The 25,072-nt window shown below is 41.7% G+C and overlaps 1 protein-coding gene across 1 annotated transcript in view; it reads right to left on the bottom strand.

Moving 5' to 3' along the window:
* Positions 1-21,881, bottom strand: part of magixa (MAGI family member, X-linked a) — a 33,061-nt gene extending 11,180 nt beyond the window's left edge. Inside the window, exons 1-14 of the mRNA XM_080443867.1 lie at positions 21,857-21,881; positions 12,320-12,371; positions 11,806-12,043; positions 11,187-11,303; positions 8,686-8,805; positions 7,640-7,813; positions 7,238-7,442; positions 6,482-6,552; positions 6,151-6,318; positions 3,631-3,800; positions 2,880-2,967; positions 2,476-2,665; positions 1,201-1,849; positions 142-205 (exon numbers count right to left, since the gene is read on the bottom strand). Coding sequence (XP_080299993.1) covers positions 142-205; positions 1,201-1,849; positions 2,476-2,665; positions 2,880-2,967; positions 3,631-3,800; positions 6,151-6,318; positions 6,482-6,552; positions 7,238-7,442; positions 7,640-7,813; positions 8,686-8,805; positions 11,187-11,303; positions 11,806-12,043; positions 12,320-12,361 — 2,296 coding nt within the window. The 5' untranslated portion in view covers positions 12,362-12,371; positions 21,857-21,881. The remainder of the gene's footprint in view (positions 1-141; positions 206-1,200; positions 1,850-2,475; positions 2,666-2,879; positions 2,968-3,630; positions 3,801-6,150; positions 6,319-6,481; positions 6,553-7,237; positions 7,443-7,639; positions 7,814-8,685; positions 8,806-11,186; positions 11,304-11,805; positions 12,044-12,319; positions 12,372-21,856) is intronic.
* Between the last annotated feature and the right edge of the window lie 3,191 nt (positions 21,882-25,072).

Raw genomic sequence — 25,072 nt, forward strand, 5'->3', positions numbered from 1 at the left:
AAAGGAAGCAGAGTAGTATACTACAGAAAAAAGGGAATAGGGAAGAATGGAACATTCTGATGAGATATGATGTTGTTTGCCATTTTTTGTCTTTGTTCAGAGGACCGTATGTGGCGTGCCTGGCAAAACAAATGTGTGTACCTGGTCTGAACACCAGTAGAACCACTTCTCCTTGTTTGGTGTGGTCCTGTAGAATTCTCTGGACCTGAAACGCACGCACGCACGCATGCGCACACACACACACACACGCACATGCACACGCACACGCACACACACACACACACACACACACACACACACACACACACACACACACACACACACACACAGTATCATGTCAGTATCATGTCAGTATCATGGTCAATATCATGGCAGTATCATGGAGGAGGAACATTTGGACCTGGACTTGGCTTGGCAGAAGAGGACAACATAGGTTGCATGGCAATGCTCAAAAGGAGCTGTTAATATCTCCCACATACAGCACACTAGCAGATAGCAGCTATTCCCTGAGCTTTTAATATATCAAACCTGTCAAATTGCCGCAGTGATTTTTTCAGTAAAGGTACTGTAAGCTTCGGATCCTACTACAACGTGGATCAGATCATACAGTGGATGGTTGTTGTCACTCTAAAATACGGATGTGTGGGATGCACAAGGAGAGCGTTGAACATCATCAGTGACACTTCCCACCCCTCTCACAGCATGTTCTCCCTCCTGCCGTTGGGGAAACGATACAAGCGCATCCGTGCCAAAACGGCAAGGCTGCGAAACAGTTTCTTTCCCCCCAGGCAGTCACACTTCTGATCTCCAAGAGAAAACAGCCTGTCCTCTCTCATTAATTCCCCCCACTAGGCATTTTATGAACTCTAGAAATGAACTCTGAATATGCATTTCTATGCATTATACGTACTCTTAATATTAACTCTAGATATACATATATTTATGATATAGCAGTTGTGTGCTTTTTATACTTTTTTAAAATCTGCTTATGCTTCTTTTTCATCTGCTTATGCTTCTGCCGTGCATGCATTTGTGCATGCATGCGTGTGTGTGTGTGTGTGTGTGTGTGTGTGTGTGTGTGTGTGTGTGTGTGTGTGTGTGTGTGTGTGTGTGTGTGTGTGTGTGTGTGTGTGTGTGTGTGTGTGTGTGTGTGTGTGTGTGTGTGTGTGTGTGTGTGTGTGTTTATTATTAGCATGTAACCTGTGTGACTGTGAGTCCGTGTACATCTGCTCCATTGATCTTCAGTATATGGTCCCCTGACTGCAGCGAGGGACACTGTTGTCTGTCCCACACCATCTTCGCCAACACACTCTGTCCTCCCGGCCCCCCGGCCACCACACTGAACCCCAACGCCCCCAAGTCACTCCTCCCTATGACCACTGGGACCATTTCTCCACCTCCTAACTCAGGGACTGTCCCTGCCGAGCCTGCCCCCAGAGGAAGTGCCCTGCCTGGGCTGGGCCTGTTGGTGCAGGGAGGCGGTAGTGGAGGTTGTTGGTGGTGATTGCTGGCAGGGCATCCGTTAAACCCACACGGGGGGGTGTCTGTGGGGGGGGTGAGGGTGAGAGTTGTCTGAGGCATCGGGGGTCTCTGGGTGGGGGCGGCGGGAGAGGTGGTTGTGGGCACGTGGGCGGTGCTGTTGGTGGTGTTGTTGTTGTTGAGGCCGTTTGGGTGCACGCTGCTCTCTGGATGAGGCAATGGCAAGTTGGAGAGTGTGTGGGCAGTGGAGGAGATAATTGGGAGAGTAGAAGAGGACAGGTCACTCTCGGAGGACTTGGAGCTCTGCCGTCGAAACAGTGAAGAAGAAGGGGCAGGGAGAGAACTGGTGCTGTAGCTAATCAGAGAAGCCCTGAGAGGAGAGGAGAGGAGAGGAATAAGAATCAATCTTTATTGTCACATCACATTACAAGTAAGGTGGGTGAAATTCTTAGTTGTGCAAGCTCATCATTGCAGTTAAAAGATAGATAGAGAGTCATATCATAAAAGAGAGAGGAGAGGCATAAAGTGCATAACATATGACTAATCTGCATAATAAATTAATGAGACTAAAGTGCATAATAAATAAGAGTCATGAATGTACGCATATAAAACCCTTTAAAACTATTTTCAGATCAGTCTGTGCAGTGGGACCAGACTTAGCTCTTGTTCAGCAGTCTAATTGCTGCTAGATAAAATCTGGAGAAGAGAAAATATTAATTTGATTATTTATATTCTTTTTTTTTTTATCACACTAACATACTTATTTGCCCTGGGTGAGGAGAGTTAGAGGGTGAAAACTGTTATCAAAGCAGTAGCTAACCAATCGGCACAAGCTAAAATGCCACCGCACAGTGAACTTCCACTGTGAAGTGATCATTTAGCGTTTAGTCTATATATACACATGCTACCACATTTTATATAATTTATAAACAATATTTTAAATTAAATATATATAAATATATGTCTCAATGTTTAGTAATTATTATAATATTTTACCTATGTGTTCCACTGTTAGACAGACCTCCATCTGAGTCACTGTGATTGGCTAAGGTCCTGTCAGGAGGGAGAGGTGGGGGCACAGAGGCCACACCCACAGTGGGCGGGTCTGGGGAGGTTGGTGTGGCCGGACTGGCGAGCCCATTGGTCAGTGGTTGAGCAGCATATGAGGGCGGAGTATGAGCTGGTACTGAGAGTGAAGAGAGGAAAGCGATTAAACTACAGTTGGCAGACAGACAGTCCAAGGCAGAATGTTGTAAATATAAATGCACATTAAAACTGATTCCGTTCACATTACATTGTACTGGAAGTGGACAGTCTGTCTCTACTTTTATACGGCAGACACTCTCTACTTTGAAAGGACAGAAAGTGTTGTGTGTCCAGGAGAGAATGAATCATGTCACCTGTAGCGTTACCATTAGCATCCAGAGTGCGACTGTAGTGGAGGGGGGGCCGGGGAGGGATGGGGGGTTCAGTCGGGGTTGCTGGGGTCTAGATGAGAGAGAGGGAAAGAAAGAAAGACAGAAAGTAAATGATGTCCTTTAAGAATGGCAGATGCTTCTGATTTAATCAGACGACTTGAAGTGTAAGTGATTAAGTACCTATAAATAATTTGCCTATTACTGTACATAGCTTATTAGCTCCATAGTCAAATGTCAATTGAAAGGATGAGTGCCTGCCTATTGCCATGTTCTTACTGCTAACAAGCAGTCCAATTAGGAGTTGTCAAAATAACAGCAACGAAGCCAGTTTGTGAAAGCGCTAGCTAGTGGGTGTCTGGGTGAGGTAGAGTCTGAAGAGGTGAGTTTTCAGACTGTGGCGGAAAATATGGGACTGTTTAATAAAAGTCTGTGGTACAGAAATCTGACCCTACTTCAATTTATGTACTAAGCAACTAATCTGTTTACTCACAACCCCTCGGTGGAGCTTACAACAAGGCTTACTTGGAGTTAAAAAGGGATGTAGGTCCTATAGGGTATGTACTGTAACTGACAAATATATAATATACAGTATGTAGGAAAATTATTATTTTATTATTGTGTGTGTGTGTGTGTGTGTGTGTGTGTGTGTGTGTGTGTGTGTGTGTGTGTGTGTGTGTGTGTGTGTGTGTGTGTGTGTGTGTGTGTGTGTGTGTGTGTGTGTGTGTCTACTGACAGTGTCCGGTGTCTTTTTGGGACATCCATCAGGGTTGTACAGCATGGGGTAGCCTCTCCTCAGGACCACGTCCACACTTTGTCCCTGAGGGACTGACTTCAACATTTCTACCACCTCCTTATGAGAATGCCCCAACACACAGCTGTCATTTATATACACCAGGATGTCAGCTGGAGAGAGAGGAAAGCGAGGGTTAATCAAGGAAGTGTTTATGATGTATTTATGTGTATTATGATGTATTATCTTGTGTCCTTGCTTACTGTAAATGCCTAAACTGTAAACTGTAAACTGTAAGTGGGTGTATAAGATTGATTGATTGACAAAAAACATTGTGGCTCCAATGTGGATCTTGGATTTCACACGGCTAGCCTTTGACATCAGTCATCTATGACATATCTATGATGTATGACTCGAAATGGGAGCCACAACGGGCAAGGTTTCAGCCCGATCCCCATTGACTTAAATCATACGTGGGCAACTGGCGGCCCGGGGGCCACATGCGGCCAGCGGCCCCCACCTTCACTTAATGCGGCCTGCAGGTTAATATCGGAATACTGATATATTATTGATTTCAGCTGTTACAATTCCAAACATGCAAACATGACCCGCTTTAATGACTTAAGTCTATATTAGTAGCTTAATGACTAGTATTACAATTCCATTGTCTTTCTTATTTGTATATAAGTTCATAAAGTTAACATAAGTATAACTAAAAGCATTTGAAATTAAATAACAATTTTACTTTTCAGGATCCCAATTCAAAAATACTGACTTAAATCATTAAATTAAAAGTTAAATATTTCCAAACGTATAAACGATATGTCTAAAATAAAATAGTGGAGGTACTAAGTTAGCCTACTGGCAGTGCGCACAAGAAATTTGGCACTGGTTGTTTCTGAAGTTTGCGGTATTAGCTTCAGATAGACACACAGACTGGACCTCTTATAGACAGCTAGCCTCCTAGGGAAGGAGAGGGGAAACTAAAGGATAGACGATAATAACAGGAGTAATGAAAGAGTTACAGAGTGTGCAGTGGCATGCCACTCATCACCGGTGCTCCTATACAAACCTACCATATTTATACCATACACATAATAAATCAAATCACTTACAGTCCTGGGTTTCATACAATGGTGTCAGGTGAATATAGCTAAAATAGTGGCTCTACAAGGTCACAATGCGTAAGATAATGGACAGCAATGGCTTTACATAGATGAAGCGTAGGATGAACATATAGTTATCTTTCCATTCTTCTATGAATATTCTATTTTCACTATCAACTTTCCTCTTTAGACTCTTGGATGAAAAGCTTTTCTCAAGTTTAAAAAACAAACCAAAACTGTGTTTCACATGCCTTAAAAAATACACAGTTTCTATCTGTTCAAGAGACCTTGAACCATGAAAGAGCTCTTGTTAAAAAAAGGAGTATGACTGTCTTTTTGATCAAATAAATATCCTAAGTACCACATTCAAGGATGGGACCTGTAAATCACACACATTTCTATCTGCACCTGTTTGACAACATTTTGACTACACACATATTTCTATCAGTAGTTATACACACACCTTTATTCATTAACTTAATATTATTGTCTCCGCCAGGCCGAAGGCATGGCGAGAGAGTATGTTTTACCCCCTGTCCGTCCGTCCGTGTGTCCGTGTGTGTGTCCGTCTGTCACCAGCTAATCTCCAGCACCGTTGGCCCGGTCGCTCCGAAACTCTGCACACACACTCCCTGGATGCCAATTCAGAACCTCTGCCCCAAATCTTTCACATGGGCCTGTTATAGCGCCACCAGGAGGCCGATTTGTGCAAAACCCATTTTTTTATATTACTCCTAAAAATGTTGTCCAAACGTCATGCAAATCAGTACACAGTATCTCTATAGTCATGTGATCAACCCGGATCTGTCCGATTTCCCATATTCCATTCTCATTGCCTAAGGTTGGCTTCCAAAGTTTGCAGGATTAGTCAGTTTTGAACAAAAAGCCTCAAAGCATACACACAGCTTGCGATTTCCGTGAAATTTCACACGCACATTCCCACTAGGCCGAGGAAGAAATGCCACCCTTCTCACATTGGCCTGTTATAGCGCCACCAGCAGGTCTAATTTAGCAACACACATTTTTGAAACAAAATGCCTCAAATCATGAATGCAGTGTCAATGCAAGAATAAATGGCACGGTTGGCACCCTTTTCACATTGGCCTATTGTAGCGCCACCAGGAGGCCAGAATAACGTACCTGACCTGGCGGAGACCTGTGCTCCGAGGAGCACTTTTTCTAGTTGTATATGAATTGGTTTGTCGCATGTTTACAGTTCCTAAATTAGCCATTGATAGTGTTCTGGCCCGGGTAATGGCATTTGCCCAAGGTCAAACTTACTTGACCTGGTATACAGTATTATTGTATATTATGTGAATATATTTGTCCACCAGAGAGTACTGCAGCTCAACTATGCACACCTCTAGGTTGCCTTGTTATTATTGTTATTAGTAGTACAGCGTTTAGTAATAGTTACCTGTAATTAGAACAGGTGGACCTCCAGGTGTGACACTATACACTTGAAGGAACTCTCTGGGTCGACTTCCTCCTACGATGTTAAAACCAAAACCTCTGGGACCTTTAGACAGACGACTGTGGACGGAATATCCCATTAACTGACTGGGCTGGTCTGTGAATGCTGGTACTAGCAGGAAGAAGAGAGGGAGAGAAGAATCTATTACTATACATAGATGGAAGTACAGGAGAGCAGGGCACATGACATTAGAGCAGGACAGTAGATTGTGAATGGAAGATGCCTTTTACTGACTGGGCAGACAGAAGTGTGGCAGACAGACAGACAGACTTACATTCATTAGTAGATACTGTCTCTCTGCTCTGTGTTCGGGGGTCCGACCAGCTGGTCGTCTTTGAGATATGACTGAAAGACAAACATTATTATCATCTTCATCGGCCACAATCTACTCTACTGTAAACCAAAATTCTGTTAAGATTTCATATATAGTATAAAACTAAACTGTATTGTCTTGTTGAACCAATAACAACTCAACTACATTGTTAACCAAGTTCGACTTGACTACGTTGTATGGTTGAAACTCGACTACATCATATGGTTCTCAACCTTTTCAGGCCGTGACCCCCCAAAATATTCATATTTGAACTGGGGACCCCCCCATCCTGACAAGCACTTGGAATGTAGTAGTTGAGGCATTACATTTAGTTTGACTCTGTTCCACATATAAATATTGTGAAAATAGCCAATCTACAAGCTCACAACGCCTCGCTTTATGAGGCGTTGTGAGCTTGTAGATTGGCTATTTTCATATTTTTTGCCTCTTTCTTATAATATTTGACAATTTGGCCAATGTTTGACCAGTTGTTATAGTACAGTTTGTTGATTACTTTTGATGCAGTAAATATTTTTTTTAGGAATTAAAAAGGTCTTAAAAGTCCTAAATTGCCACTTCACTGTCATGTGGGGACCCCCCAAAATCATGTGGGGACCCCCCTGGGCGTCCAGACCCACAGGTTGAGAACCACTGGACTACATCATATGTTTGAACTACTGTAAGTACAACTTGTCTACATTGAATAGTTGAACTCACTCTATGTAGTAAGGCTCTCCTGAGTCGCTGTACGCCAGCTCCCAGTTCTCAGGCAAGGGTCCCCCCCTCTCTCTCTCTCCTCCTCTGCTTGTTGAGATGCTCCCTGCTCCGTTCTCTGCCCCCCCGATGCCCACTCTTGATGACTCCCATGATTGGCTGAGTGGCAGGCCGGTGGACGGGGCACTGCTGACACCAACAGACCCTGCTGTCAATCAACAAAGTGATTATTATTAGTAGTAAAATCTACAGTAGCTAGTGGTGTGTGTGTGTGTGTGTGTGTGTGTGTGTGTGTGTGTGTGTGTGTGTGTGTGTGTGTGTGTGTGTGTGTGTGTGTGTGTGTGTGACTGTGTGTGTGTGCGTGCGTGCGTGCGTGCGTGCGTGCGTGCGTGCGTGCGTGCGTACCAGACAGTCCACTGTCTTCCTCACTGTTCTCTCCTTCCTCTACAGCTTTCTCCAGGTTGCTAAGTGACTTGCTGCGTGTTCTGAAGTTCCTCAGCAGGTTTCTGTGTTCCTGGTAGGTGATTGGTGGACTCTCTGGTCCGATGTGGATTGGCCGGGGCGTACCATAGTAGTTCCCTGAGATTGGACAGAAACAGAGTCAGTCAAAATCAGTCACAATGATTTTTATACAGTAAGCAATGACCTGTACTACAAAGACCACCCTACTAGTACTGCTGGTTTTCTATCCTACCAACTCAACTCAACTCAGTGAGTTGAGTTGAGTATCCTACCAAGATAGAACCCAGAACTTAGAATCACTTGAGTGCCACAATGTGGGGCATACAGGAATTGGTTCTGGTAATCTGGTAGGGGTGAGAGAACACAGCCCTAGTGGGCATCTGTGCTGATTGACCTGGGGTCAAGCTCTTCAGCTTGTAGTTGCTGAGTTGTTGCAAGGAGCCCCAGAAAGCTCGTCTGACGTGCTGCGAGATGTCTTGCTCCAGTCATTCGCTCTGTGTTGCCTGAACTGCTGATGGAGCGTTGTTGAACTGCTGTTTTGCAGTGTGGTAATCCTCTCCATTCCTAGATTTACAGGCATAGTCCTGAACAGCTATGAGCACGCTCAGTTCCCTGGTGAACCATGGTTTGTCATGATACCTCACAACGGTCTTTTAAATAAAGTGCACGTCCGCAGAGAAGGAGATGTAGGATGTTACAGAGCTAGTATATTGATCCATAATGTACATCTATCCTGTTTTGTCCAACATTCCATGGCATTCCCACTAGTCTGTGGAGTCAAAGCAATCCTTCAGACGTCAACTGCCAGCTGATGGTCGTAGTGGGTGTAGACTGGGCCAGGTTCCGTTTGTACTGTCGGTGGATACTGTTTTGATATTCCCAATTGAGTCAATTGAATCAGTCATATTGGTGCTTTCACAAGTGTACTCTAAGTGGGAGAGTGATAAAGGATGATGCATGGTGATAGTTTGGGTGCGTTTGATTCTTACCTTTGAACTTGCCACTCTCCAGCAGGGCTCCTGACTCCTCCAAAGAGAAGAACTCCTCAATGGAGACAAAGTTGTAGTCGACTCCTGAGATCTCCCCCTCTCGCGGCTGTCTAGTTGTACCTACAGGACACACGGTGACATCATCATTAAAGCTGCATTGTTTATAATGTTGATACTCACAATTCACATGTCCTGGAATTTATATTTCCTTTTTGAAGATATTGTTGAGGCATAAGTCTATTGATAAATAAGTGCATGCTCCACCTGCCTTCTGAACTCAACTCCTTCAGGATTCCCTCCCCGATTGGACAACTAACATAGGCCTACTAAGAGCATCTCTATCCTGATTGAAAATAGTCATTTTTATGGCTAAGAAATATTTTTTAAATACCGGTAGATGCTGCATGCGAGCACTACGGACATGATATACAAAGCACTCCTCTACTCATAAGACACTTTCTGTGGACACCCCTGAAACACCCCACCCTTAGCAACCATCCATTCTTCCAACACCTGAAGACCTCTGCTCTGAGGCCCTAGAAAAGATGGAGGATTCCGAAGGCCAATAGAATCCAGTCTCATGCAGATAGAAACGCATGCATGGTTTCTACGATGCATAAGACCCCAGGAACTGCTCTCTGCCACCCGTTAGATCCGTCAGAACAATTGTCACCAGGGACCTGGCTCTGACAGTGGAGCACTAGGCTGAGTACTTTAACACCCTGCCAACCAACCCACCTCTATGGATTCAACTGTACTGTTGGAGCCTACCCTGCAAGATCTAGACCTCCAGCCAAACTTCAATGAAATCCTGCATGCCGTCAAAACCCTGAAAGCAATAACCTGATGGATCTGATAACATCGCAGCTGAAATCCTCAAGAAGGGAAGGACACTCCACCATCATTCCATAGTCGCAGTGTGGTTTTAGAAAGGACAGAGAGACGTCTGATCTTGTTGCACACCAGCTTCAGGAAAAATACAGTGAACAGTAAACGGTGCTGCTCATAGATTTCGTAGACCTCTCTCATATGACAGCATGAACAGGGAGCTATTGTGGCAGGTCATGAGGACATTTGGATGCCCACCCAAGTTTATCCTTAAGCTTGAGTTGTAGTGAGAACCTCTTTTTTTTGTTATACAGACTGGAGTCAGAGTCAATCAGACACAGCTGTGTACTGGCCCCAGTCCTGTTCAATATCTTTAACTGCATAGCGGAGAATGGGACTGACCATCAACACCCACAAAACTGAGTTTATCTGTCAAATGATGAATGCAGGTCTCCCACTTGACTACACCCAACAATTTGTCCACCGTACCTGCTTTCAATGGCCAGTATATTATCTGCTGCCTGCACAATGACATTGAAAACCATTTCAAACAAGCTACATCCTCATTTGGTTGTCTAAGTTAAGAAATGTCTTCCCGAACAACAATCTTAAATTCCAAATTGTTGATTTACCAGGCAGTCTGTATCTTCACTCGTATGGACGTATGGATGTGAGTCATGGACCATGCACAGCCACCATCTCAGAACCTTCCATGTAAGATACCTCCAGCAGGTCCTCTGCATCACTTGGAAGGCTGAGGTACTGGAACGGCCAGGCTGCTGCAGTTTGGAGTCTACCCTGAACCAGTATCAACTCTGGCTTACGCACGTTACTGTATACACATGTTTAACCACGAGATGCTATACAGCCATCTACATGTTGGCCAACACACTGCTGGTGGACAGAAAAAGAAGTTCAAGGACCAACTAAAGACCACACTGAAGGGAAGTGCCCTCTGGTGCCCTCCCTCCTTACAGGGTGTGGCGTATATGGAGAACCAGTGCACTTAATACTGCATAGCAAAGTATGAAAAGAGGCATGCCCATAAAACTCAGCCCACAACCCTGCTTTTACATTCCCGCAGCTTTGCATCCAGGATCAGATTCTACACCCACCAGAAGATGAACAAGTAAATCATCATCGGACATTATGGACAATCACAAGCCTGTGTGCGTGTGTGTGTGTGTGTGTGTGTGTGTGTGTGTGTGTGTGTGTGTGTGTGTGTGTGTGTGTGTGTGTGTGTGTGTGTGTGTGTGTGTGTGTGTGTGTGTGTGTGTGTGTGTGTGTGTGTGTGTGTGTGTGTGTGTGTGTGTGTGTGGGTGGGTGGGTGGGTGTGTGTGTGTGTGTGTGTGTGTGTGTGTGTGTGTGTGTGTGTGTGTGTGTGTGTGTGTGTGTGTGTGTGTGTGTGTGTGTGTGTGTGTGTGTGTGTGTTACAGTTTAGGCATTTAGCAGACGCTCTTAATCCAGAGCGACTTACAGTAAGCAAGGACACAAGATAATACATCATAATGCATCATAATACACATGTATTGTGTGTGTGTGTGTGTGTGTGTGTGTGTGTGTGTGTGTGTGTGTGTGTGTGTGTGTGTGTGTGTGTGTGTGTGTGTGTGTGTGTGTGTGTGTGTGTGTGTGTGTGTGTGTGTGTGTGTGTGTGTGAGTGTGTGCATACGTACAAGGCACAGCCCTCAGGTACAGGTTCTCTCTGATGAGCTGTTGGAGTTGACTGTCCATGGAGGATGGAGTGAAACATTTACTGAGAAATAACCTGAGGTCTTTACACAGAGAAATACCTACAGAGAGACAAACATACAGAGAGGGACAAAGAGACAAGGAGAGAGACAGGGAGAGAGAGAAGGTATTAAACAGTTGCATACAGAACCAACCACAGATTAATCCGGGGTACACACGCGCGCACGCACGCACACACACGGAATGGAATATGAAAAATCGGCACTATAGAGGTAAAGTGTACCGACTTGCAAGATGTTTGGACAAAATCTGTAGGAGTATCATAAAAAAATTGGTTTAGCATAAATCGTTCTCCTGGTGGCGCTATAATATGCAGATGTGAGAAATTTGGGGCAGAGGTTTTTACTTGGCCTCCAAGGAGTATGCATGCATAGTTTCATGCCGATCAGTCCAATGTTGCCGGAGACTGGGCGGGAGTTCTGTAGTTCTAGAGTCTAGTGACAATTTCAGTAGCTTGTGGTTTGGTACCGTAAACAGTCCTATACTGTAACTATAAAACTGTTAACTATACAATATAACTACACCTTTTTCTTGTAGACTCACCTGGTGAGACAGTCTTTATTCTAATTGGATGAGGACAGGAGTTAAGGACCCCTCTGACATCGCCGAGTGTCATGCCCAGTACAGGCGTCCCGCCTATCTCTAGGATGACATCGCCAACTGTAGCTCCACCCCCCGGGGCAGCCGTGACGAATGGGAACTCTCCATAATCTGCCCCGCCGCCTACAGCCAAGCCCAGCTCCCCTGAGGCTCCGCCCAATGGAACAAAGCTCTCTTGCACCTGAGAGAGGGAGGGAAAGTAAAGGAAAAGAAGGAAGGAAGGAAAGGACAGAAGGCAGGAACGGAAAGAATGAAGAAAGGAATGTAAATGAAGGAAATAAACACAGATGCTTGGTCCAAGATAGAAATTCAACAAACACAAAAAGTTTAAAGAATATATAGATAAAGGAAAATAATGTATCCTGAATATGCATCCCATTCTATTACTGTATGTGAAATGTAATAGAATCATAATAGATCATATTTGTGTTTATACTATATGACAGAGAGACAGTACCTTGGCGCGCCAGTGCAGCTTCTTGACCGTGGCCTTAGACATGATGGCTGTTCTAAAGAACACAAGACAACTAGTTTAGAGCAGTGGTTCTCAAACATTTTCATCTCAAGGACTCCCAAATCGATATGTATTTGGCCGCAGACCCCCATCTGAAAATATTTGGTGCCATTGGACCCTCCCAATGGCACCAAATGTTGTTAAAGTGTAAAAAAAAAATTGTCAATCTACAAGTTCATAAACCATCGCATCGTGATGCATTGTGAGCTTGCAGATCGTATATGGGTTAAAGTGGTTAAACTGATTTTGATGCTATTGTCAGGGCCTGGGAAAAACCCCAGCCTCAGCGCTGTCAGGCGGAGGGATTTCCCAATAGGGTGATAGATAACTCATGTGCAGATACAGCGTGGGTCAAAAAAGAGAGTTCAATTTCCAGAAACAAATAAAGTCTTTAATCACAAAAGGTCTCTAGAAGTCCAAAGCGTAATTCCAAACACACAGAAGTTCTATAGCAAACAAAAAGTCCAACTCAAAAACCTCAACACAAAAACCCTCAAGAAGAACAAAAATCACTAAAGGCAAAGTCCTAAAACACTTAAAGGGATACTTCACTTTCACATAAAATAAACATTAAAAATATATATTTTAAAAAAATGAAAGAAGTTATGGCAAAATAAAGGCCCCCTCACACATTAGTAGGACACTCTAATGCGTGAGGGGGCCATGAATTTTCCATTACTTTTTTCATTTATTTGTAATATATTTTTTAAATGTTTCCCCCCGCCGAAAGTGAAGTATCCCTTTAAAGAATGGCAGAAGAGAGCTGTGTTCACACACAAAGACTGGGCATAGAATTGAGGAACAAACAGGGTTTCTATACACCAGCAAACTCAATCAGGGCAATGGCAATCAAAGATCAGACACAGGTGAGGTGGGTAACAGGTGAGGTGGAACACCCCCAAGGACCCCGGGTTCCCTCTGACCCCACTTTAAGAACCACTTGTTTAGAGAAGACAAAAGAAGTGAGAGAGGATAGGAGGATTTTAGAACTAAAGGATATTAAGAGATGAGTCAGCTATCCCATATCCACTGATAAACAGAAAGATGGAGATGAAGAGAGAGAGAAACAGAAAGAAATAATGTAAGAGATAGCTAAAACAAACAGAAATATTAGAACTTGAGTACGTGTGTGTGTATGTGTGTAATTGTGTGCGTGCGTGTGCATGAGTGTGTGTGTGTGTGTAGTCATTCTACTGGTAGTGTACAGCAGATGGTAACACTCAATGGGGAGTCACACACACACACACACACACACACACACACACACACACACACACACACACACACACACACACACACACACACACACACACACACACACACACACACACACACACACACACACACACACACAGCCTAAGACTGTTACATACAAGCTTAGCTTTTTGTATCATTTCCCCCTTTTTTCTTCCAATTTATTAAGCATTTCAATTAATCCACCGCACACATTTCTATGTTTTCACCAATGCTACTGGACCGTACTGGCTCACTTGCTAGCGAGGAGCTCCCACCAGAAATACGTAACGCCTCCGTCGTACTCCTCCCGTTCAACACCCCCCACTGACAGGAGCCACCCCAGCCCATACGATTTTGTTGCTGTTGGGCAGAAACCACTTATCTCTAACCTTTTTGTGTTTTTTTTCGTAAATTAATGCCCTACTTGATCATACTACAGTGTCACACAAATGTATCAAAAGTAGCAGATCTGCAAGCTCAAAATGCAGCGTGAATCGACGCGTTTTGAGCTTGTAGATCTGCTACTTTTGCTATTTTTGGCCACACTGTAAAAGTGGGTTGTCAGGCAGCTGATGTTGATCTTTATGACTGATGACAGATTTTGTATGTTTCTTTTCATAATTAATTATACTGAATGAGCTGTGCGTGCATTATCCAAAGCAGGTGCTGGGTGGAAGACCATAAAAAAAGAAAAAAGGAAGCTCTTCAATATAACCAATCAATCAATCAATCAATCACATATAATGTGATTTAGGATTTCATGTTGGACCTTCTAAGCTACATGATGACCTGCACTACAGAGAATGCATGTATTTTAGGACCTCTTTTAATTCACATCATACAGATTTGAACATGCTGCTCTTTCAGGCTTTTTATTTATACGTATCTTATATTCCTTTTCTTCTAATTATGTCTTACTCTACAGCAAATGTGAAGGCCCGCATAAATAAGAGTTTCACCTCACTTTGGCTTCAACTATATCTGTGTTGTGATAATAAAGTTGATTGATTGATTGATTGATTCTTCAGGATCACCCCAGATTTCTCTTTTAGTGCTTTTGAGTTGTTCTTTTGTAGGCAGCAAACCTTTTAAGTACTCTAGCATTTGGTCCCATTTAGACCTGGAACCCCATTACGTAACTATACCTTTCAATCCGGGAACCCCTTTTGGGGTTCTTGTTGCTATGTACAGCATATAGCAACATCATTTGTTTTTAATTTTTGAATACATATTTGAAGTTTTTTCAAAACTTGGGTCAGGATTTAGAAGGCTTGTAGAAGCAACAATGTCAAGTGGTGTAACCAGTATTTTTTATTAAGAATATGATAGGAAAACTGTGGAATAATGAAACGTGGAATGAAACATAATCCTCTATTTCAGTGTAATAACATGTTTTGTTTAACCATTTTTACATAATTTGTTAAAGACTATTAAGAAAACAGAGATTTTCTCAGCATTATGTCACGCTCAGTGTAACAAAAACTGGCAAAAACAATAGAGAAAATGCAAATACAATCTATTTGTATTTGATATTTAAAAATAAAGTAACATTTCCTTATGAGAACCCTTTCATCCACTTTAAGTGGATAAAATATTCAATATTTCTCATTTTTATGTGGTTACACCATTATCTATGGTTTTTAAAATGTGTATTATTTTTCTAATATGCACTGCAGCCCTACTATAATATCCCCCTCTATGTTGTTGATGATGGACTATTCTTGCTGACACAGTCTGATCATGTCATGACATTCTCAGTCAATCTAAAGAAGAGGTGCTTTTCAGTTTTTCCCTACATATCGCAATACACAAGCATCATGGTCATTGAATGTGTTCTTTCAACCGCAATTTCCAACCCTATCAGATCTCACTTGTTACTCACTGTTACTATTGAAACACTAGCCAGTAGCCTGTTGAGCAGTCTTTGTAACTGAATCTCCTGCCATCCGTGACCCAATAATGAACCATCTTTCATTGTCACTTAGATCTTTTTCTCTTGCCTGCTTGATCCAAAATCTAGGTCAATTGGGTCTGCGCAGCATTTATATTAATTCCACAGAGAATTAAAGGCTGTTAACTGCTTAATTGTACTACCATCCACCTTTATTATGTATTCATTATGTTTCTCCATTCAGGTTTTCCCTTTAATTTGTCACCTGTCTGTATATACAGTATGAATATGATATACATATGAATATATATAATATAAAAGTCAATTTGCAGAGTCTTAGAACTTGCTTGCAAGTGAAAGATAATCCAACACATACATTTTCATTGCAGTTATTTTTTTTGGTCAAAGTTACATTAATTAAAGTGTGGATTGCAATTTTATTATTTGTTATGAAATAGTCACTGGAGAAACGATTGATTTATGAATTAAATTAAAATGATTAACAACACAACATGGACTCAATAGTTTAGTTCAGTAGCGTTTTTGATTAATATGGAGATAACGTAAATGGGAAATCAAAAAATAAAGCAAGTCTACTACAGTGTATGTACTCGTTATGCCTAAAGCAGTGTGTAGTTGACGTATTGATACCGGAAAAGGTTATATAATTTGTCCGAATGCGTGCACTGTATTGTCAGCATGTAGGAAGTAATTAAGTAGCCTGCGGAGTCGGGCCATAGGTCAGGAGCCTATCTCCTGTATCCGTAGCGTGAGGCAGCTTGATGTACACCCCCTGGACATGACGCTAGTACTGTATGTCACAGGGACTTACCCCCAATCCAACACGATGCTGAGCAAGGAGGCATTGGGTACCATTTTTAGAGAAGGCTGAGAAGCCTTCTCCCCCCGAGGATCTCGTATGACTCCCAAGTGTGCGCTTGTTTTCCTTTCCCAGACGGTCTGGGGGAGCGGTGTTGTTAAAGGAGTAGTTCACCCAAAATAAGACTTATTTTCTATCAATTACACACCCCATGAAGCATTGAATTCATGGAGATGTTTTAGTTTTTGTCGCATTCCTAAGCCAATAATTTGATGACCAGAGATTCATAGAGTCTCCTACTGAGTCTATTGACCGATGACCCTACCATCAAATTATTGGCTCAGGAATGCGACAAAAAACAAATCCATGAATTCAAGGCTTCATGGAGTGTGTAATTGATAGAAAATAAGTAATTTTTTAGGTGAACTACTCCTTTAAGGGTCACAGCTCGGATAGGTGTGCTCGTTTATAAAGAATAAAATAAAAACAGTTTATCAAACTAATCGATGTAATCTATATTTTAAAAATGATTTACATAAACGAATCGATTTTGGGGGGAAAACATAAAGAAATCTCAAATTTGCAAATGTATTTCAAATGAGCCAATACAGCAAATTTTCCAAATAAGATTTCATCTCAGTCTTGTTATAGTCTTTGTGACAGTATGACTCAGCCAGGGATTGAACACCAACTTCCCAGTATCAGGGCAGACACTCTAAACACAAGGCCACTGAGCTGGTGTATGTAGAATCAGAATCAGCTTTATTGTCACATCACAGGTTTACAGAAGTAAAAAAGTGGTGAAGTAGTGTATGTAGTATAGTGTTTCTCTGTTAATTACTGTAGTGTAGTCAGTATGAACTTAAAATAACTGATGAAGTTGAATGAATGAAGTGGAGTTTATAAATGAATATGCGTTATTGTCTGACTTCACATGTCTGCTCACAGCTCTCTCTCTCTCTCTCTCTCTCTCTCTCTCTCTCTTTCTCTCTCTCTCTCTCTCTCTCTTCCTGACACACTTCCTCATTCTATATCTTTGCATTTGTCTTTCTGCATTTTCCCTATCTCCCAGTGTTAATCTTGACAGCAAAATCTTTTGAATAAAATGCCATTTAGTTTTAGTCATATTTTCGTCATCTGAAAGGTTTTACTTTTAGTCTAGTTTTAGTTGACTAAATATTATAAGATTTTAGTCAACTAAATCTACACTAAATCTAGTCGACAAAAATGTATGCTGGCAGGCCATGATGGCGTCATAATGCCTGCTCTCTCTACCGTTCTCTCTCTCTCTCTCTCTCTCTCTCTCTCTCTCTCTCTCTCTCTCTCTCTCTCTCTCTCTCTCTCTCTCTCTCTCTCTCTCTCTCTCTCTCTCTCTCTCTCTCTCTCTCTCTCTCTCTCTACTTTACTCTCTATCTCTGACTCAATTTAGTTTCGGTTATATTTATCACCATGACAGAATGAACATAAATAATACTAAATCATTCATATTGTAGTTGATCATCAACACAAAGGATCAAGGGGCTCTCCCTCCCTGTGATAAGAGTGGTCAAAGTGCAGTTCATTTTGATGTCATTGTGAGTTATTTGCCAGCGTTCATTGTCATATTTACACTTCTAAATTCCAATCATTTCTGAGTCTTTTGTCCAACACAAGAATAATGTTAATGTTAATATTTGAATTAAAATATATTTAATGTTGTTAATAATAGAACTAGCACAATGTCCTCAGTATACTTTTCTATCCTTGTTTGGACATTTGATACATATGTCATACACACAAATCGATATGCTATGAATACCATGAATTAAAATGATTTATATTTCACAAGATTACCACAAATATTACTACTGCTGTAAATGTTAACCTTCAAATTCTATTTTCTATTGCAACCCGTTAAATTAGGGGGTCTTGCAACCCCCCTAAATAATGTGATGACATTTTGTGGGGTCCAGACCCTCTCTGTTGAGTCCAGATTCAATGGATTGGTTTGAGGATCTCCATTGGCCTTTTCGTGTTGTTGTGTTACTGTCAGCATTATTATTTTGTGCTTGACATTTTTAACCCTGTTTTTAACCTTCTGTGATTGATAATATGTTTTTTTTTTAACTATGTAGCACTCTGAGATTCCCTGTGAATGAAAAGTGCAATACAAATACAATTATTACATTATTATGATTATTATTATTGCAAACAGCACATGGCCACCTGGAGTTATGCAACTTATACAAATTAACATAATATACAAAGTATGACCTGTTTTGGTGAGCTGTGTTGTGTGTTATAGAGGCTAAATCCCTGGTTTGACATTAGGTAATACTATATATCATCATTGTCAGGAGGAAACCTTGTATGTATTTCAACTTTTATGTTTTTTCATAAATTAATGCCATATTGTATACTTTATTGTACAGTAATGTTACGCAAAAGTAGCATATAGACAATCTACAAGTTTTGGAAAAAGTTTGAACATTTTCACCAATAATGACATGCCCAGAATAGGGCACTTGCGTGCATGCGTGCGTGCGAACGTGCGTGCGTGTCTCTCTCTTTCTTTTTGGCCTGTTTGTCTTTCTCTCCCTCTCTGGTATAGTGGCATTACATGCTACACACACACACACACACACACACACACACACACACACACACACACACACACACACACACACACACACACACACACACACACACACACACACACACACACACACACACACACACACACACACACACACACACACACACACACACACACACACACACACACAATGAATGCATGGCTGTATGTGTATGCGACCTAGTTTTTACTGTGTCTGTGTCTACAGGGTCACATATATGCAGAGTGACATTTCCAGGCCTTGGACTGTTACCAATGATGCTGCTAACACAGTAGCGCTAACAGTGGTGTAGTGTGTTACCATAAAGATGCTGTTGAACATGCTGTTTTCAACTGTTAGTTTAGCATCACTTGACAGCGTCTTCACCGCTGTCTAATTTGTCCCTGGAGGCTAACAGCATCTTCTCTCCTCTCCAAACACACTAACAAAACAAACAAACCACCCACATTCACCCATTCACACACACACACACACACACCCATATTCACACCAACAGTGGAGGCAACCATGCAAGGCACCACCCTGTCACAATGATTACGTAATTACTTGATCGCCATTATTTGAGATAATCACAATTATTTTGCATAATCATCAGATCGTTTCATCTGTCGAACAATGTTCATACATTTTCAAAAATAGCTGATCTACAACCTCTCACAGCTTGTAGATCAGCTATTACAGCTGTTTAAAGTGTACATTTATTACATATTATAGCCTGTTTTAGCCATAGCACATGATTTATTCTGTTTTCGTTTTGTTTTTTTTATTTATTTTTGTATGACAATTAATCGTCAGGTAGAATTTAGTGATGGTGACAGCCCGCTCATCAGTTCAGTATGTCTTGCTCAAGAACACTTTGATACAAATCCAAGAGCAGTTCACTGTGCTGTCCTGAGGTGACCCCTATATAGTATTGCTGTCTGATCCAAAGCTGTCAGTCTAAATGCACACATATACAAATGCACACATACACGCACCGCACGCACACGCACACGCACACGCACACGCACACGCACACGCACACGCACACGCACACACACACACACACACACACACACACACACACAGTGATGGAGGCAGACAGATGTTTCAGGTGTATTATTATTGGTTACTGGTGTTCCCATAGAAACCAGGGATATTATCTACTGGATCCAGTAGTGAACAAATAGATAAATAAATAAATTATATATATATATATATATATATATATATATATATATATATATATATATATATATATATATATATATATATATATATATATATATATATATATATATATATATATGTATATGTATATAGCATATATCAGCATGTTATCAATTAGTTATTAATCCATTAGTTATTGCTATCATTAGTTTTCTTTAACCTGCCTTTAATTAACATTACCATCATACCGTATAATGATTAGCTTAATTAGCTACAGAAATATATAGGCTCGCAGAACAAGACGGTATCCAACCATGAAACTAATACTATTATTTAGTCTATTCTATTTCATTTGACTTCGGTCTATTCAATTCTATTTCATTACATGAGTAATATGTGTACTGTTCTATGTCATTCTTGTGTTACTGTTCTATGTCATCATGATTTGTGTGCATGGGGTTCTCATCTTAAACAAGCTTAGTGCTTAATGAGGGTTTCCAGTTTAGTAGACCTTGTATTGTGAATTTGTACTTCCATGTACTGTTATATACTGTCATGTACTATTCTCATGTCTTTCTAAATAAACTACATCAATCAATCAATCAATCAATGTGTATAGGCTACTTTTCTCTCTCTTTTCTCTGATGTTACACTATTTTCCCTGTGTTGCATTGAGGTGTTGGAGTGGAGAGTCATTAAGTAAAGATCTGTGTGTGAAAGTTGGACTCAACAACTTCTAGCATGTTAAATATTAACCAGCAATCACTCACTCACACACACACACACACACACACACACACACACACACACACACACACACACACACACACACACACACACACACACACACACACACACACACACACACACACACACACACACAGTCACGCCTAGCCACAAACAGAAAGAGAGAGATAGGGAGCAGGGAGACACCTGCATCTGTGCTGGTTGTCGAAATCTGGTTCAGGGAGCCAAATGGACCTGTTACTGTTGGTCCCATGCAGTACAACAGTAACACTAGGCTATACCTCCCCACCCCAACACGATACCTGGTCTCTTTAAGTCCTTTCTCCATTTATCAATAATGATTCGTGCAGCTCCCATTCAGACACATTTAGCCTAATAATAACCGAACCTGAACCACGTCAGATGTGACCCCAACCCCAACCAGCTTCCCACACGGTTACAGGGTGTGTGTGTGTGTGTGTGTGTGTGTGTGTGTGTGTGTGTGTGTGTGTGTGTGTGTGTGTGTGTGTGTGTGTGTGTGTGTGTGTGTGTGTGTGTATCTCCTGGGTTTTAGAGCCGCTTTTATTAATTTAATCTAAGAGGTGTTTAGAGGCTATAGCCTACTGCCCTGCTCTGCTCATCTCATCACATCAACAACAGAACAGTGTGGTGGCGCAAGGCTGATGAAAACAACAGAAATACGTTGGAGGAAACGCACAACGTATTTCTGTTCTTTTCATCAGTTCAGAGGCAAATGCTGGTTTAATAACATTAAACAGCAACAACTATTGCAACAAAAATAACCATAATACGGCGGACAAAAGGCGGATGAGAGCTACTAATCATCACAGCGTCCAGTAGTAAACCGACCATCTAGGCATGAAGCTGCTTCATTCTCACATTCAAAACCTGCTGACGATGGGGTTTTTATTTGTGTACCTTCACCCATAAAGGCGGATTGTAGGTCTGTCGGTCAAACGACGTCAACACACACACCGTCAAAAAAATCTAATTCATTAATAGAAATAAACACATAAACGTACCGTCATAATTCCTCCTCCCGTCTCCTCCTCCCCCTTGACGTGATTCTCTCCTCTGGTTCTCCCTTTAAATTCTCCCTGGGCTTTTAGTGTATTGATCGCTCCCTTGGTGCTGGTGGTGTATATGTGTGAGTGTGTGTGCGCGCGTGCGCGCGCATGTGCGTGCTAGAGGGGGAGAGAGAGAGAGAGAGAGAGAGAGGAGAAGAGAGAGAGAGAGAGAGAGAGAGAGAGAGTGTGAGAGAGAGAGAGAGAGAGAGAGAGAGAGAGAGAGAGAGAGAGAGAGAGAGAGAGAGAGAGCGAGCGAGCTTCTGGCCACTGCAGGTAATGCAAAACAAAAGGTAGAAATCAGCCGGTCTGTGATTGTGAATCCACTGCGCAGCTGCGCAGCTCGTAGACGCAGTGTAGGCGGCTGGCCGCTGTAGTAGTTCTGTTCAGCCAACGTGACACACAGCAGAGCAGGGAGAGCGCGCGCGTGTGTGTACGTGTGCGCAGCGCAATAAGGGATTGGAGAGACAGAGATAGAGCGAGGTGTGCTCAGTGCAGTGCCTGCCCGGGGGGTTGCACGTCACTATATCTGGTTTAATGGACTTCAATGGCATTCAGAATAGCTCACATCTAATCTACGTCATCTGCCTCTTAGGGAACTGCCTGCGGTTTAAAAAAATGAAAGGGCTGGTGAAATTCTGACCTATTCATAATAATGATAATCATTATTATTATTAACGGCTATTATTAAAGACCCTGGGTTTACATAACAAAACAATAAATAACCAGCAGACTAGTGTGGTGGTGTATACCTGCAAAAACACATAGGGGGCATTAACGTCAAAAAATTGCCAAATCGTTACGGCGGATAAAAGCATGACATTTTATACAGATGTCCCTTGGGTCATCCTAAAACATCCTAGAAGGGGTGCCCAAAAAAATCTTAAACAGGAAGTGAGTTATGGACAAAATTCAAAATGGCCACCTAAACTGTTGACCGTTGACTCAAAAGACACCAAAAGAATCTCCAAAAAGCATAACATTTTGCACATATGTCCCTTGGGTCATCCTAAGTCAGACATCCTAGAAGGGGTGCCCAATGGAATCTGAAACAGGAAGTGAGTTATTGACAAAATTGAAAATGGCCGCCTAGTGTTGTCGATTGACTCAAAAGACAACTAAAGAATCTTATAAAAGCATACAATTTGGCATACATGTCCCTTGGGTCATCCCAAGACCTCCCAGAAGGGGTGCCCAAAAAAATCTTAAACAGGAAGTGAGTTATTGACAAAATTGAAAATGACCGCCTACAGTGTTGTCGATTGACTCAAAAGACAACTAAAGAATCTCATAAAAGCATACAATTTGGCATACATGTCCCTTGGGTCATCATAAGACATCCTAGAAGGGGTGCCTGAAATGATCTGAAACAGGAAGTGAGTTATTGACTAAATTGAAAATGGCCGTGTACAGTGTTGACAGATGATGCAAAAGACACTCATAAAAAATAATCTCATAAAACATGAAATTTGGTACAAATGTCCCTTGGGTGATCTGAATGCATCCTAAAGGGTGCCAAAACAAGTTTTAATAGTCTCTCAATGGAAAACACTCCTCCCACACGGGCTGCACTACATTGAAATCGAGCAGTTTGCCAATCTGGCATTTGGTCCAGAAGCCTGAAAGCTATGCAATCTCTACCCTCTCCTGACAAATATGGATGGATTAAAGTCGCTGATTCGTGGACACCTTTATGGACACTCTTGCCAGAGGCTGCCAAAGTTTGTAGAGAACTCAAGTGTGGCTGCAAAGCTGTAGCCTGGTAAACCCTCCCTCCAGAAATCTCATTTGTATTTTATTTCAGGAGTGAGTCTGGCCTGCAGACCTATATGGGCAATTTGGCTGTGGGCTGGAGCTGGGCGGGAGTAATGTAGCTTTGATGTCCAAGTGGCCCTTTGATGTCCAATTAAGCCACTTTAGGCTGCAGTGATTATCACCAGGAGTAATTGGTTTGTCTTTGATGTTAATGAGCAGCTTGTATGAAAGGTGTATTGATTAATGACGTGTGAACCACTCTGGTTCCACCTGATTGGCCTACCCCCGCTGTCAATCACAAAACAATGAGCGAGGACGCTGATTGGCTCGGTTATTTGGTAATGCACTAGAAACGCCCATACAAGCCTTCATGCCAGACTCACTCCTGGAATCAAATGGAAATGAGATTTCCGGAGGGAGGGTTTACCAGGCTAGCAAAGCTGAGCCCTTCTGTTCGAGATAGTGTAGATGCCGCGATGCTGGGTTACCTTGCAGAGCATTATGCCAATGTGCTGGTAATCGCAAAATGGCACACATAACACTAATCACAAAAAAACAGTAATGATCAAGAAGAAAATACATGAGAAGATAGAGTGTAAAACAAGCAAGAAGATGTAGAATGCAAAATAAATAAGATGCAGAGTAAAATAAGAATATGCAGAGTAAGATAAGATGCAGAGTAAAATAAATAAGAATATGCAGAGAATTAGATAAATAAAGAAGATTAAAAGAGTAAAATAAAAAAAGAATGCAGAAAGTAAAATAAATAAGATGATGTAGAAATGAAAACAGAAGGTAGACTTCAAAATACGGCAGGTTATGCACTGCATAACCTGTCGTATTGAGTCTGCATAATATGCAGACTGCCGTGGTCAACTGTTTCAACAGCCATTTAGAATTTCTTCAACATGGTCACTTCCTAAAAAGTTTAATAAACAAGCAAACAAATACATAACCCCTTCTAGCATATATTAAGAAGCACTCAATGTACGTACCAAATTATACACTTTTATGATGTCCTTTTATGTTTTATTTTGTGTCAACTGCTTTAGGCGGTCACTTCCTGTTTAAAACCTTTTTGGGCACCCCAAATTTTATGCTTTTTGGAGATTCTTTAGTTGTCTTTTGAGTCAATCGCCAACACTGTAGGCGGCCATTTTCAATTTGGTCAATAACTCACTTCCTGTTTCAGATTATTTTGGGCACGCCTTCTAGGATGTCTTGGGATGACCCAAGGGACAGGTGTGCCACATTTTATGCTTTTTGGAGATTATTTTGGTGTCTTTTGAGTCAACGGTCAACAGTTTAGGTGGCCATTTTGGATTTTGGCCAAAATTCACTTCCTGTTTAAAGTTTTTTTGGGCACCCCTTCTAGGATGTTTTAGAATGACCCAAGGGACATCTGTATCAAATGTCATG

This window comes from Gymnoscopelus braueri (genome assembly GCF_963280865.1).
Source record: "Gymnoscopelus braueri genome assembly, chromosome: 12".
NCBI lineage: Eukaryota > Metazoa > Chordata > Actinopteri > Myctophiformes > Myctophidae > Gymnoscopelus > Gymnoscopelus braueri.